General features: G+C 33.1%; 1 protein-coding gene and 1 non-coding gene across 2 annotated transcripts; one reads left to right on the top strand and one right to left on the bottom strand.

Annotated features, from left to right (window-relative positions):
- Window positions 1–4,214: 4,214 nt before the first annotated feature.
- LOC101245057 (eukaryotic translation initiation factor 4B1) lies at window positions 4,215–11,722 on the top strand. Its single transcript, XM_004239090.5, has 3 exons — window positions 4,215–5,567; window positions 9,513–10,016; window positions 11,286–11,722. The coding sequence occupies exons 1-3, from the start codon at window positions 4,387–4,389 to the stop codon at window positions 11,308–11,310; spliced, it is 1,710 nt and encodes a 569-aa protein (XP_004239138.2). The 5' UTR covers window positions 4,215–4,386; the 3' UTR covers window positions 11,311–11,722.
- A 1,539-nt stretch (window positions 11,723–13,261) lies between these two features.
- Window positions 13,262–13,334, bottom strand: TRNAR-ACG (transfer RNA arginine (anticodon ACG)). Its single transcript has one exon. It is a non-coding gene; the product is annotated as a tRNA-Arg (tRNA).
- Window positions 13,335–16,579: the final 3,245 nt, after the last annotated feature.

The raw sequence follows: 16,579 nt of genomic DNA, 5'->3' as shown, positions 1-16,579 counted from the left end.
AACCCACGTACTTATAGGCTGGGCTAGCCATTTGCTGGACCACAAAATGAATGGGCCACCCCGACATGGCCCGTTAAACTTCAAAACTTGTATGCGTTAGTGCTTATGGGATAGGTCAACTCATATTGACACTTCTACCCAAAGCTAATGGATGGATCCAAAATCTATTTTACTGACCCAAATTCTAACATAATATTCATACAATTAAGTAAGAAGTGTGAGTATTATGATCATTACCTTAAATTTTGTCATCGGGAGTAAGGGGATCGAGAGAGAGGATCTGATGTTTGTAAATGTAATATGGGAAGAATGAGTGAGAAACTCATTTCTCACCCTATATTTGGATTCCGACTTGTTATATAGCAGACGTTAGTCGCTTTAGACGAATTTTTCTTGCTATAGTAGGATCTAGGTCCATAGGCGAATTTCTTTTCTTGTCTCGTTCATTTAATTTTCCTAACATTGTTTATTAATGAGGTCCTGTAGGGACTCGGGGCGATCAAATTAAGTTTTGATTAATTGAGTATGCAAAATTGGGAGTTTCGATGGTTTGCGTAAAGCTACAATTCTCTTTAACTCTATCGTAAAAATTATTCAAAACGAATGATGGATAAATTAATATCTACTGTAACGATCTGTTTTGTTGTTATTCAAAAGACACCTCGTTAAGGGATCTAAAAAATTATAAAAAAATATGTTGACAAATTAATTTAGGGTGACGTGAAGAATATTTTAGAATTTGAGACTGATATGGACTGATGTCACCATGAAGAATATTTTAGAATTTGAGACTGATATGGAGTGATGTCACCATGCTATAACGGCCAGCGGGTCGCTATAGTGGGATTGATGAGACTAGAAACTAGAAAACATGAATTTTATAATTTTTCTCATCCTCTTCAGTTGAAAAAGGCGACGCTACTCCAAAGACCCTTGCATGCTACTCTAGTTTTGAAAAAGATGAACATGGAAGGTTCTCATAAAAGGGGCAAAACTCCTTGAATTTCAGGTCTACTTGCATCAGGATTCATCCACGAAGCCAACAATTCACGTTCACAATTCTGCAAGAGCTTTTTGGTATTCAAATAGGCTAGGCTTAAATGAGTAGTTAGACTTGTTTTAATACATAATATGTGTAGATTGATAGGAGATTTCATACTTAGGCCTTCTGGCACAAAGTCCGAATGGCTAAACGGATTAGTATTTTCTAATTTATGGTGATATACTATTGTAGTAGGTAATATTAATCTTACGGCTAGTGGTAGTGTTACTCTAGTGTTGTAAATCATCGAGTAACCTCAAGCCTTGTAATGGTAGGTGATGACTGCGTCATTCCCTTATTTATATCTATGGCAACGTTAATTGTTTTTTAATATTGCTTGTACAATTATGTGGTTAGAAAGTAAAAATGGATGAATGTAAAAGAATATTTTTATGATTAATCTAATGCAAAGAACTTGTATTAACATTTTGTGGTCTTACACATGTGGGTGCATTTATTATGGTTGATTTTATGATGCATGTGATTGCAGTTGGCTTAGATACTATGAATGGTAAATATTTTATATTGGTTGACTCGATGCCACGCCTGTACATGTTTAATTATTTTTCTATGTGTTAGTTGCATGAGTGAACACTATATATTTATTATAATGTATTCGTCTCATGTTTTTTCTATTAACGTTTGGATTGGGATGTTTATTTGCTGAAATAGTTCATGTGTGGATCGAAATTCAATGTAAAACAACATAAATGATGTCATAGGTATCATTGGATGGTCTTACTTTACAAGTGTGTTGAATCATGTAAATTTTAAATCAATTGGGCATAAGTCAGAGTTTTACAACCGGTCCACTACATTGGCTAAGGGTCAAGGACTAGAGTGTTGGTAGGATATCTTAGAAGAGGTGACATGATCTTAGGCATATTTATATGTCTAAGTTGTCAATATTTGCCCATGAAATGATATATTGAGGAGCAACATGGTAAACTAATTAACAACGATAATTGGTAAGTTTGAACTCGGAAAGGGAATTAGTAAAGTAATTCTAGTATTTGGTTAGATGGGCAAGTTCAGAAAGTTTGCATACCGTAAACGGGTTAGGTTATAACCGGATAGGAAAATCGAATGACTCTTAATGGTAAAGTTTGCAGTATATTGAGGTAGGAAAGCTTGAGATATAGTGTATGAATTTGGAGGTAGCATCACTTGATAGTAAGGGATGTAGTTAAAGGATCGAAGTTGTATAGTTTCGAGTTATACATTCTTTTGATTATTTACATGATATTATGTGGTGAGTTCGGGTCTGCTAATGATGTTTACTAGTACATATTATTTCTACTTATATTTTTTTGTTATCCCACTTGATATAGTCTAATTGTAGGATCAATTGTGTTTGTTAAGTGAAAACGAGGATCTCTCAAAGATTTTACACCTCTTTCTCTGTGAAGTGGGTGTGTGTCTTGTTTTCAGATTTTGTATTATCGTAGATGTTCTTGTACCTATTTAGACAAATTTCTTGGGAAGGTTTTTCTATTGTATTCTTAAAAAACATTCTATTTTAATCAAGAATGAGGGTAATCTATTATTTAATTAAGGCGTTATAATATAATTTTGTTTATTGCTGCATTATCAGTTTAAAATTGAGTGATAACAATTAACCTATCTAGTTGTTAGAGTATGTTCCTGCACGACCTGATATTTAAGCCGCAACAATTTGCTCGCATATAAAATAGGTAGACCTATTATTGGAGCTAAAAGAGATAAAGTAAATGTGATGTGATAAAAATATGGGCGTTACAAGTTTTATAATTTAAGTAACTTTAAAAAAAATGAGGTGAGAGACCTCAAAATAGTCCTGCTCAGCTTTTCTATTGATATATTTGAGCCTGAGTTTCATCCTCTGAAAAGACTCAAAGATGTTGTCTTTGTTTTTTATTAGATGTGCATATTAATGGTAAACTTAATATGTCGATATTCACGAGGTTTTTAATCATTCTGGACAAATTTGCAAACACGCTAAAGGTCTGAGGTTGCTCAAAAGCGTGACTTAAGGAAGTAAATTTGTCCGCTGCTTGATTTGTTTTTTCTAAACAATGGTTAAGATCAAAATTGATTATTGTTTTTTAGCATTTTCACTTCCTCCCAGATATTCCACGGGGATTCAGAAACCGTCAATAGTATTAACAGAAGTTTTGGGTCACTTTCAGCTTGAAATTTGTCATATTTTTACTGTATTTGATTAATTCATATTCATATCACAAATAAATCGTTTCATTTTGTCCATATTAAAGGAGTTCCAACGCAAAAATCATGATTTTTTTACCTATTCAAATTCTTCGACAAAAAGGTCCTAACATACTACTCAATTTGTGATTGCGAGTTTAAATTATTTACACGTTTGAGTTTCATTAGGGGTTGGGTAGCTGGATAGAGTTATGCAAATATTAGTAATATGTGTATTAGTTATACATATATTTGTTATGCAGGATTTAATTATACATATATTAGTTATGCAAGGTTTCATTATATATGTATTAGTTATGTAGGTATCAGTTATATAGGATATAATTATGTAGAGATTACAGTATATTAGTGAGCTAATTTTTATTTCTTAATTTCAAAAGTAATTAGTGAGCTAATATTTATTCTAAATAATTATACAAATAACACATTAAAACTAAATAAATACCAATAGCTAAAATAACAAATAACTAAAAGTAAAGAGAAGTAATTTGTATTCAATATGATTAAACTATTAAGTAATATGTAATTTAAAATAAAATAAATAACATATAAGTAAAAACTTTTATTTTTAAGCAAAAACATAAAACCTGTATTTTTAACTAAAAAGAAAAGAATTAACAAGAATACAAAAAAAATAAAAAATAAAGTAATTAAGCAATTAACAAGGTAAAAAATCAAAGAAAAAAAATCGATATTGATTTTTTAACATGTTGAATATTTGATTTGTGGTAAATTACTACATTTAAGAGTAAATTAATAAAAATGCATATGTAATTTATCATTTTAATACATATATAACTGATATTCATATAACTTATTTTACTTTTCATTCTGTATAAATTATACGTAGATTTCCTCATAAATTTTATACAAATATTATTATGCACGATAACGAAAAAAAGGCAATCAAATATCATATAAATAATAATATATTAATAACTTTTGTACAACTAAAAGCTATATATAGAATTAATACATGAATATTGAGGTGATAAAGAAAAGAAATGAAGTGGGTGGTCCGGATATCTGAATTGGAGCCCCGACCTGCTGTAAATGTAAATAGAGGTTTGTTTTATATGTTGGAAAAAAAAAAAAGGAAAGTCTCATTTTAGAATTGAATTCATTTCCTCTCTTCGAAAATGTCGAAATCTCCATGGGGAAATATCGGCGCTTGGGCCGCCGAAGCCGAAAGGGCCGAAGCCGAGGAAAAGGAACAAGCCGCTGCCGAAGCTGCTGCTGCTGCCGCTGCGCCAACCGGCGCCGGCGCCGGGAAAGACACTCAGAGTTACCCTAGCCTAAAGGAAGCCGTTAACACCAAGCAGAAGAAGAAAACCAAGATGAGCTTACAAGAGTTCACGATGCAGAGCACTTACACACCTGCCGGAGGATATGGCTCCGGATCCACTAGCCGCTTAACTCCAGAAGAGATGCTCCGCCTTCCCACCGGTCCAAAGGAACGATCCGCTGAAGAAATGCAATATGGTCGTCTTGGTGGTGGGTTTTCTAACTATGGGTCCCGTGGTATGGGCCCACCATCCGGCCGGGGAAGAGATCGAGAGGCTGATGGTGACGGTTCTTGGGGTGGTAATCGGAGGTCGTATGGTGGATTTGACGATGATCGACGAGGTCCACCTTCTAGGGGTTCCGATTTTGATCAACCATCTAGAGCTGACGAGGTTGATAATTGGGCTTCATCGAAGAAATCCTTACCCATGCAATCACTGGATTCCGGTTCCGCCCGTTCCAATCGGTATGGTTCTCTCGGATCCGGAGATGGAATTTCTAGGGCTGATGGTGATGACAATTGGGGTGCTTCGAAAAAGTCCAATGTCGCCCCACCGCCACAAGGGAGGCCTTGGTTCCCTGATTCCAGGCCTGAACCAGAGCGTTGGTCTCGTGAGGCAAACCATGAAAGGCAGAGATTGGTTCTGGATCCACCCAAGATGGAGACGGGAAGTGAAAATGTGAACGAGACTGTGGTGAAAGTGAACAAGCCTAATCCTTTTGGGGCGGCGAGGCCACGGGAGGAGGTGTTGGCGGAGAAGGGATTGGACTGGAAGAAAATGGATAAGGAAATTGAGGTGAAGAAGGGAATTGGAAGTAGGCCAACAAGCTCACATTCAAGTAGGCCTGGGAGTTCACAGTCGGCCCGTTCTGAAGGCACAACATTGCAAGGGGGAATGGTGGAAGGTGGTGGAGTTAAACCTAAGCCGAAGGTTAATCCTTTTGGAGATGCAAAGCCTAGGGAAGTTTTGCTTGAAGAAAAAGGTTTAGACTGGAGAAAGATTGATTTGGATTTGGAGCATCGACGCGTTGACAGGTTTGGTTTCTTTTCCTACAATTAACACTTCTGAATTGGCTTGTTAAGGCTGTCGTAAATTTGTTTTGATGCTTTCTAAATTGGTAAATTAAAATGGTCGTTGATTGGTAACTTGGTGCTATATTCATAGTTCCATACTGTGCAGTTGAGTTACTATCTTGGCTAGTAAGTTGGTAACTATAGTAATAGTAGTGGCCATATTGGTATGTTATTTTTTTGGTAGATAAAAGATTTTGTTACCATACTGGAGTATTACAACATAATGAAAAAACTTTTAACTATATAGTACACCTTCAGCAGAACAAGCCAGCAACCTACCACCTAAATACCCTCCCAGATAAAGTACGCAGTAGTACTTCAAAGATTCAGCTTTAGTTTTAGTATGGTGTTTGAATTTCCTTTTCAGAACACCTCTTGAATGGCATCTTTTAGAATGTCGTCAGCTTTTCTTTTTTATTATGCAAACATTCTCATATCTCTCTTGTGCCAGATATGATACACACATCCCGCCACAGCCATTCTTAAAATGCTGGCACTAGCAGATTTACCCTTAATATTAGCATTCATCCAACCCAGCTCTTCTTGACAGCCCATAATCTGTCTCCTGATCCCTTGCCATAGCAGTATCCTTCTCCAGATATAGGCAGAAAGTGCACGCGCACACACAAAAAATGGATGAGAAATGCTTTCAAATCCTGTTAACGCAAGGAGCAAGCTTGGCTGACACGCCAATTACCAAGTCTATCTATTGTGTACAGCTTCCCCAGAGCAGCTACTCTCATGATGAAAATCCTTTTAGGTGCTTCATTGCTATTAAAAGTATTCTCCTCCAGGGTACTTTCTGGAAGTCACCGAGTAGTATTTAATTAATACAACTTTTTAATAGAAAGCAACTCCAGATATCACTAAACTCTCACAATTTCTTTTTGCAACGCCCATGGAAGTTTTCCTGGGAATAATTTCCAAGATACTGGTATGTTTTCAAACTGTGTTAGTTGCTTTTCTTCATTGGAGAATGAAGCCGATGTCAGAGTGGAGAACCATGTAAGCAAATGCTGACTTATTACTGGATGATACTCCCTCCGACGCAAAATAAGTGGTGTTTTAGCTTTTTCGTTTTGTTTCAAAATAAGTTTTGTTTTAGGGTTTCAAGAAGGAATTGATTTCATACTTCCAAAACTAGGGTTGTTTAAATTTTGTGTTGCTTCTTTGTGTAAACTGTAACAAACTTAACTCATCTGGTGTTATTGTGTTAAGAAAAAACAAACTATTTAAGTGTCAATAAATAACCTTATAAAAAAGTGGCAGTAAGTTGTGAACTTTCTGATTTTGAACCAGAACTTAATTTGAATTCAAGTGGATAACCTGCAAAAGAACCTCAATACCCTCGCTACCTCCCTTGCTGTCCTGCATACTTTAAGATGAAGGTTCTATTTACAGTTCATAGTTTAGATGTGCTTAACATAGTGAACAGCACAATATTAAAGAGATGCTTTTACTCGAGGAAGTGAAAATTTTGAAGGGGGGCTGTAAATTTTTGCTTCTTTTTGGAACCTTGCAATTGTACATGAACTCAGGATACCGAGGCCATATTTGACTTTTTAGCATACCACTTGTCTGTTTGGTTAACAGTGAAGTGTGATTTGGTTCACATCACCAGCATACTCCTATTGCTGGTCATATATATAGAAAAGCTTACCTTATCCTAAGTTGCTCGGACATGGGTGCGCGTACCCAACACAGATGAGGATCCAAGGGTCGGATTCGGCAAAATCGAATTTCAAGGTTCGAGGGTGCGGATCCAGCTATGGGGATGTCTGTATACAGGATGCCAAAAAAAATTCAAAAATTTAAAAATAGAGCTATAAAGTTATTCTCTGGAAAACTTACATGTATTTTGTAGAATTCAATCTCCAAGATGGGCATTTAACATAAATTAATTATAAAAAAACAATATCCTAATAATTAATTTAGAGGCGATCCTTCTTTTCTATGAGAAAGAAAAACATTTATTAGTAGCAAATTTTTACCAAGAGGAAAAGCTAAAAAGTATTGAAGGTACGTCATTTCCCATGTCTTAAATCTGTTTTATCTTTTATTTTGAGAAATCAAATGCTAAATTTCCCCCCAAATTTTGTCCATGGAATCTAGTCAAAGTATTGGATGTGGGTTGACCAAATTCCGCTCTCGCACCCGTGTCGTGTTGACATGGGTTCGAATGCAACAATTAAGAGGCTGCCCAACTTGGACCTTATTAGACACGTTGTTCTCGGGGAGGGAATTTTTCACAAAATTTCTTTTGATGACCGATAAATCCATCTGCCCCCCAGCGATTGGGACCAATCACAAAGTTCAAAAGTTGGAGATAATGGGACCATTCTCTGCCTTGTCTATACTACTCCCTCGGTCCCAATTTATATTACTCACTTTCCTTTTTAGTCAATCCCAAAAAAGTAATGACACAGGTCTATATTTAGTAACTATTTAACTTCAAAATTTTCATTTTACTCTTCGGGAAAGGGTCAAAAATACCCTTGAAATATTCGAAATAGCTTAAATATACCCTTGAACTATATTTCGGCTCAAACATACCCTTCCCGTCAAACTATAGGGTCAAAAATACCCTTCTCATTAACAGAATCTGTTAAATGCCACTTGGATGCCATGTGGATACCACATGGCATGCCACATAAGCCATTAGAGTTTCACTCATGCCACATAGACTAATAAACTTGCCCCTAATCTGCCCTTTAATCTTAATTATATCACATTTAATCTGCCCTTTCAAATGACAGGATATATGTAGATGTGGTAAGATAAAGTGAAAGTTGGGCTACTGCTATTTGATATTTGATATTAATATCCATCTTATTTCAAGTCAGCATGCTCGGATAGGAATTGTCATTTTGCAATATTTGTTAGAGAATGTTGTTACTCATTGTGCAAGTTGAAGAGTTTGCCTGGTTATATATTATATATACTAGAGACTATACCTGTTCCAATAGCAACACATAATTTCCTTTTTTCTGTCTTAGAAAGGTTAGACAATATTTTCTCTCTTCTTTTGTTCAAACACTACATTCTAACATAATTCATTTCTCAAATTTGATGTGATATCCTTTAAATATTATAAATTTATTACTCAATACCTGTATTAGTGTGTAATCTCTTGGAATTAGTTGAGAGGTATGCTTAAGATGGCCCGAACAGCACACTTATAAAAAAAAGAAACTACTACAATTGTTGTCACATTCGAAAACAAACTTCTTATTGAAGAACTCATCGCATTTGAAACTACTTCGTGAAAAAACTGTCTGCCAAACTCAATATTCGAATATTGTGCTCTTGATTGTCGCGCTGGTCAAATTTAGGGATGGAGTGAGTATATTTTAGTGTCCACTATTTATTGTGCTCTTGATTATCGTGCTGGTCAAATTTAGGGATGGAGTGAGTATATTCTAGCGTCCATAAGAAATAGTGGTTTCAGTTAGTGGGTGAAGCAAGAAATAGGTCCTCTTCACTCCTAATAGGATTCTATAATTGTTGCAAATTAGAAAGAAGATGGGCTGGGCTGGGTGCTCTGTTTGACTGTTTGTACCATTTACCTATCAAACATCCAAGAAAAAAAAAGAAGAATTGCACTCATACCCGATAAGCAGGAACCTCCTAAAGGAATTCTTTCAGCTGTAACCTCTTCATGTACAAGTCATCTTTATAGAATTTAAAGTACAAGGTTAGGTGCTGTTTACTGTATTAAGAAAATACTCAAAAATGAGATATATCTGTATTGGTTATTTAGGGCTTCTGAAGTTTATCTAATCATTTATTATGGTCATTCCTTTTTGGTAATTCCTTGAGCAAAAAACAAAGAAAGAAATTATAGAAAATGAAAGAGAGTTTAACCATATTATTTTTATATTTTTATTGATCACTTGAACATTTCAGACCAGAGACAGAGGAGGAAAAGAATCTGAAAGAAGAAATAGAGCAGCTCAGAAAGGAAGCTACAGAGTGTTCAGAGGAGGACAAGACTAATTTACAGAATGTGATTAATCAGAAAGAGAAGGACTTGGAGCTGCTGATCCGTGAATTGGATGACAAAGTCCGTTTCAGTCAGAAACCCATTCAAAGGCCAGGCTCTGGATCAGGCAGGGGTGCTGGACATCCAGATAGGAGCCTTTCTCATCAAGCATCTTATGAGGACCGTAGAGCTGGTGATCAGATGGACAGGCCTAGATCACGCGGTGGAGGAGATGCATGGGCAAGGCCAAGTGACCAAATGGAGAGGCCTCGATCACGTAGTGGTGCAGATGCATGGGCCAGGCCAAATGAACAGGTGGAGAGGCCTCGATCACGGGGTGGTGGAGATGCATGGGCAAGGCCAGGTGATGAGAGAAGATCTTTCCAAGGAGGCAGAGGGGGATATTTTGGCAGCCGAGAGTCTGATAGGTAGAACACTCTCTCTCTCTCTGTCCAGACACATTCACCAACACTTCCCATGCTTATTTTTCCTTGCAGCTATAAGTTTGTTTCTATTTGATGACTCTTGTGTCTAGTATTTTTCTCGACTTGAACGGTCTTTCTGTCTCGGAAATCTGCCATGCATAGCATTCCTACTTATTTGAAGACACTTGTGTCTACTATTTTTCTCGACTCGAACGGTCTCTCTGTCTCGGAAATCTGCCATGCATAGCATTACAAAAATCATTTTGGCCTTGTTTTTCTATATTTTATTCACTTTGGGTCTGTCAAGGATATAGGATTTTGCAGTACTATTTAAGTGGCGAATGCAAATTCAAACATGGTCCGGTCTAAAGTAAATAGGAATTTGTTATTCGATACTGGATGGATGGATCCAAGAGGATTGTTGTTTTCAAGATGAATCTGTTTTCTGTGATAAATTTTATATTTAAAATATCTGTTATCTCATTGATTCTCCAACCACATAGTGTTCTGGTGTTTCAAGATCTTACATGGAATTGTCTCGCGGATAGTTTACTTTCAGGATTTGGTTTTCTGTGGGGGTTTTTTCCTTGTCATTGTAGGATTCTGTATGTTCTGAATTTTGGGGGGAAATTGTTGAGTTAGGTGGAAACATTTTTCTTCTTTTGATGTCTGTATATAGCTTCTTTTTTTTTTTTGGCATAGCTTGTTTTTGCAAAGAATTGAAATTACAGTAATATCAAGTGATTGATATACCACAGTGATGGTGTGATGAGAATTGCAGCTAGTGACATCCCTTTACCATTCCCTGAGAAATTGTGAAAAGAAAAGGCAGAACAAAATGTAAAATGCACATGTATGTGATTTATTCTTTTATTAGTTCTGTTGACTGAATGTCTAAGATATTGCTGAAAGTCGACACAAGGATGAGCAGTGAGTTTTGAATATGTTGGAGTAACATATTTTCTTGAATACTGGAATTTCTTTCGGAGAATTTCCAGATGTGATGTTTACTTGTCCCAAAAAAAAAATAAAAAATTCTTGATGTGATGTGAGTTGCCCTGCGGGCAAAGGTATTCCAGTCTTTCCAGGGACTGCGTTTGCTAGTATTGAATTCCCACCAAGGGAAGAAATGATATGTGGGATGTAATGAGTTACTATGCAATCCACTCATCTGTTTTGGCATCTTATGCTACTCGGGAAGTGATTAATTTATTTTTCATGGTTTGATGCTTTCTGTTTCTCTGATATGCGATGTTGCTATTAATTTGGCAGGACAAGATCTGGGGACAAATGGTGATGTTCAAGTACTGTGGATTCTTTGGCCAATATTGCCTCCTTTTTTTGTGCTCTCTGACAAATTAGAACAGAATAATATCGTTCGAGTTCCATCTTTTTTGGGTTTTAGTTTTGCTGCAAGGATGATGCTAGAATTACCGAGTGTTGTTGATACGAGCGTTTTTGCAGTGGATAATCGTCCCATGTCAAAGTTGTGTAAAAGTGCATTTTTCCTCCATTTCTCTTTGGAGGCAGGGTACCTGTTTTGTTTATTGCTCAAAACAACTAATGTAACGTGGAATTGTGGTCATACTTTTTTATCCTAATCCTTTTAGTAGGTAAAAGCTCTGCTTTTTTATTCAAACAATGGTTCCCATGTATTCAATTTTTTTGTGCTTGATGTTCTATGAATGAGCCATTTAAGCATTTACCTACTTGCTGCTGCCATTAACTACTGAATACACTGGCATGTAATCTTTTTATTTTTAAATGGAGAACCCTGTCTTTTGATGCAAAGATTATAAGTACAAGGCATCTGGTGTCATTTTTATTTTCTGTTTTATTGTTTAAGGGTGAACAGGGTGCTAGTTTATCTGATGATAGTGTAAAGGTGCAAATGTAGCCTTCATGATACAGAGTATAGATATATTTGTTAAAATCTATCAAAATTTCAACAAATATTAGATCTGAATGTTTCAATGTTGAGAATCTTAAAATTTTAATCCTAGGTGTATTTAGGTCAAACTTGGGAAAGACTGATAGGTTGATTTGTCTATGAATAGGATTAAAAAACGAGCCCATTAAAAACATATATTATTTTTAATAGGATAAAAATTGAGCCTGCATTTGAAAAAAATTATTCTTTACTATGTATATCAAGGTTATTGAATACACTATATTTATACACAACAACAGTTGCATAAACCAAGAAAGCTTATATAATATAGTGAAATATGTTGATAGAAGGTGCGTACCTTTATCATCCATAGCAATGAACAACTAAAAACGAGAGTCTTCCTTTTCTTTGGCTTATGACGGCTGACACCTTAACGCTTTGTTTCGATCATTGTTATCCATTGTTTCATAATTTATTATATTTTATTGTACTGTATTATATGGTAGATACAATGTTTGGCTAGACTGTATTTTTATTGTCGTTAAGTAACATTTTAATTGTTTGGTTGGATTTTATCATACTGTAAACTAATTTATAAATTTACTTAAATATCTTTAATTATTCTAGGTTAGGAGGTTTGTCTATGTTTAAATAATTGAAGTAAAGGGTAAAATAGTATATTTGAAATATTACATAAAGATATAATTAGAAAAAGAAATTAAGTAACAACGAGAACACACCAAATTGGTTGTTCAATAAAATAGGGATTTTCATTGTTACGTAACAACAAAATTTAACAATACATTATGATACATTTTAAGTAACAATCAAAACAAACATCATAAGTATAGTAACGATACAATACAATACATTGGATAACAATGATCCGAACATAGTGTAAGGATAAGTCATATTTATACGATTAGAAGTCTTAATCTAGTGTCTCTCCCTTATTACAAGCTCACTGGTCTACAACAGACTTGCACTATTACCCACTTTTACATATTATATGAAATGGATATAAGTCCACATATATAATTATTAGTCTCTCAAATTCAGTTTGTTTCGTCTATTTAATCTTAATAGGTAACTTCAAAAATGTATAAGACATTTGAATTTTGTGATCTTAAACTAAAAATACGTATAATATATCAAAATATCCTTTAATTTTGTGGTTATAAGCATATCATATGAAAAGTTGGAACCAAAGAGTTGTTAAAAAAAAAAGATCACTCATACCAAATAAAAAAACAGCTCAAACAAATTGAAACGAAGAAAACAATATTCAGCCAGTTTTACTAAAACGTAATAATAATGTTAAATCCTTTTCGAAAAAGAGAAAAAATTTAGATAATTTCGACTTCACTGGGGATCGAACCCAGAATCTCTGGTTTCGTAGACCAGCGCCTTATCCATTGGGCCATGAAGTCAACTGATGGTGGTGTAGAACAAACAATCATATTTAAACAATAGTTTACTATTTGAAATGTTAAATAAATCATACTTCCTCCGTCCAAATTTACATGTGATTTTTTGGATTCAATCAAGTCTATCTTTTACCTTAAAATTTTCGTATATTTTTTAATTATTTTGAAGTATCGATTATTGTAACTTATAATATATTTTTTTTTCATACTTCACAAATATATAAATTTCGTTTCAAAAAGTTTGAAGATTCGTCGCATAAATTTTCAGTCGAACAAAAGATTTGAAAATCATCGCATAAATTTTCAGCCAAACATAAATAATTTGATTCTCAAAAAAATGAATAAATATCATAGAAGGAATACAACCTTATTCCTGTGGTCACAAATTTTCTTTTCCTCCTTTAATGATTCAAAATTACGATCTTAAATTTATTTATTTAAACAAAAATGGTACATAGAAAAAGGCGTCAACCATACCCCACAAATTATATGAGAAGATACAAAATACAAACATGCAAATTTCTCAACATGCCTTTGTTTCTGCGTGTCCCAATAACTTTGACAAAATAATTGCTCAAATTATTTTTCTCTAGCAACACAATTCTTTTTATCTAGTCAATAAATAAAATCAGAAAATAAAAATAAGTACAAATATTCAGATGAGTTTATTCTAATCTATATAAGTAAAGGGATGTTTTTTTTTAAAAAAAAATAGTTAGTCGATCAATTTTTTTTAAAACAATTTTCATATATAACAAACACAAAATTCATATTTGTATGATATAACAAAGTTTGTCTAATTGCGCTCCATAGCAAACATAAATATGTATAATTCGCTATACATATGTAAAAAAACCTATTGTATAATTCGCTATACATATACAAAAGAAAGCAGTTTTATGCAAATTAATTGCTTAGTTTGTGTATGTATAAAACGAGAAAGAGAGAAAGACAAAAGAAAATTGGGCAGGAGAATATTTGTATTGTATAATTACAAGTGTGTAGGACGAAGATATATGTATTTGCAAGTGTATATATATCATTTTCTCTCGCTTTATACAAACAGAAACACAATTTATATATTTCGTTTCTATTTGTATAAATGATAGAGGCGATGGTGGTGAGCGAGATCTGGAAGAGTGACCAGTGAGATCTAGGAGAAGGAAACAAAAAAATATATATATATACAATTTTTTCTCGCTTTATACAAACAAAAACACATTTTATGCACTTGTGTTTATATAAAAGTGAGAGATAGCGAGCGAGAGAACCGGAGAGGGAGAGTAGTGAGCGAGAGTTTAAGGGAGAGAGGTGACTGAAAAATAGTTTACTTTGGACCACAATTAAATCAAAGCGTGATTATAATATTTAATTTATTTTATTAGTTTGTCATTATATATATTTTTCTCTTTCTTTTACCTCACTTAATTGTAATCTTTTGTAGTGCTGTGTTAATGCGTATAAATAATTTATAACAAATGCAAATGTATAATTATGAATTATATACATATTATACATGGTGTAATAACAAAACATAAAAATATTTTTTGGGGGCTAATGTATGGTGTAACAATTCCCAATTTTGATTTGACACATGATCGGGTTAGTTCGGATTTTTCAAATATCAAATTAAATTATTTGTGTTAAATTTTTGAATTTATAAACCAAATCAAATCAATAAAACTCGGGGTTTTCAACTTTCGATTTTTTCGGGTTTTTTTGGATTTTTAAATTTTTTCTGTATAGTATTCATACAAACATATAATTTACTTGTACATGAAATATTTTCTTAGTCATACCAAAATGCAACTATCTAAGTTATTTCTCAAGAAAATAACAAAAAATATGATATGATCAATGACAGTAAAATATCCAACAAAAAAAATATAAAATCGCGTAAAAAATATTGCAAAGTAATAAGTCATAATGAAATTGATCATAATTTAAAGTGCTAAATCATGCTAAAATAAGTTTAGCAAGTATTAATTACATGACTAAACATTAAAAGAAAGTAAAATTAGATCATGTGTTTTAATTGTCTAAATCTATGTAAAACTAAAAAATAAATATTCAATATTATTGTCATTCTTAGTGTTGAATTGATTTTCTTTTTGTATTAATATTAATTTAATTTTTATTTAAACTTTATTAGAATTATCAACAGTATTATGAACTATAATCTTTATTAGATCATTAAGATTCTAACTTCCAAACATGAAATAAATATATTAAAAGATAAAAACTATGAAAAAGTATAAGAGATATTTAAAAATTATATCAAAATAGGTATTTCTACGTATAAAATAAAATTTTAAAATTATATATATAATGTCGGGTTAGTTTGGTCTCGTGTTGTTTTTTTTAAGTTGAAATCAAACCAACTCAAATATAGTTGAGTTTTTTTCCCCAACATCAAACCAAGGCAAACCAAACCACTAGTCGGATTTTTTTTTTCGGTTTGGTTCGATTTTCAGTTCGATTTTGTACACCCTTACTTGTACAAAAACCTAGACAATTAATTAAGGTGAGCAAAAATGATCCTAAACGCCATTGTTATTATTATGTTTTGACATAATATATAAATATGTTATAGATAGATATATACATTTAAATTAGTATAGAATTGAACAAATAGACAAATATCTCAACTGACAATTCTATATTTTATGTGTCGTCCTATGTGTATCATGCTACATAAAATATGTGCATCTATTTGATTAATTTTAAATATATTCATATAAATCTAAAATTTAAAATTATACTTATCAACAAAAATCAAATTAAATATCATATATATTATGAAAATAAAATTAAATCAAATTAAATATCATATATATTATGAAAAATAAAATAAAATTAAATATCATATAAAGCTAGGGAGGAGTGCAAGACAGCTGATAAAAACTCACATGCTACACAGTTCACAGGTCCCCGCCTAATGACTCTTTTGGTGAATAAATTATGTCAGAATTTGTTATTTTTTAAGTATTATGTTTATTCTAATGAAGATAGAAAAATATTAATATAATTTTATAATAATTGATCTCGAAATAAAGATAAGTTATTATATATATTTATCTCAATCAAATATGAAATAAAATTATCTTTTATCTCTCGTATAATAAGAATAATCCTTTCTTTTTCTCAAATAGTAGTTTTTTTTTCCTTCCCCTTTTCACTTTCTGCGCATGCAAACGGTTTGGTACCATTGCTTTTCCACACACTACCAATTAGATATTAAAAGTGAT

The sequence above is a fragment of the Solanum lycopersicum genome, chromosome 5 (genome assembly GCF_036512215.1).
Source record: "Solanum lycopersicum chromosome 5, SLM_r2.1".
NCBI lineage: Eukaryota > Viridiplantae > Streptophyta > Magnoliopsida > Solanales > Solanaceae > Solanum > Solanum lycopersicum.
Note: the sequence above shows the minus strand (reverse complement) of the source record. Positions and strands in the feature narration are given on the sequence as shown.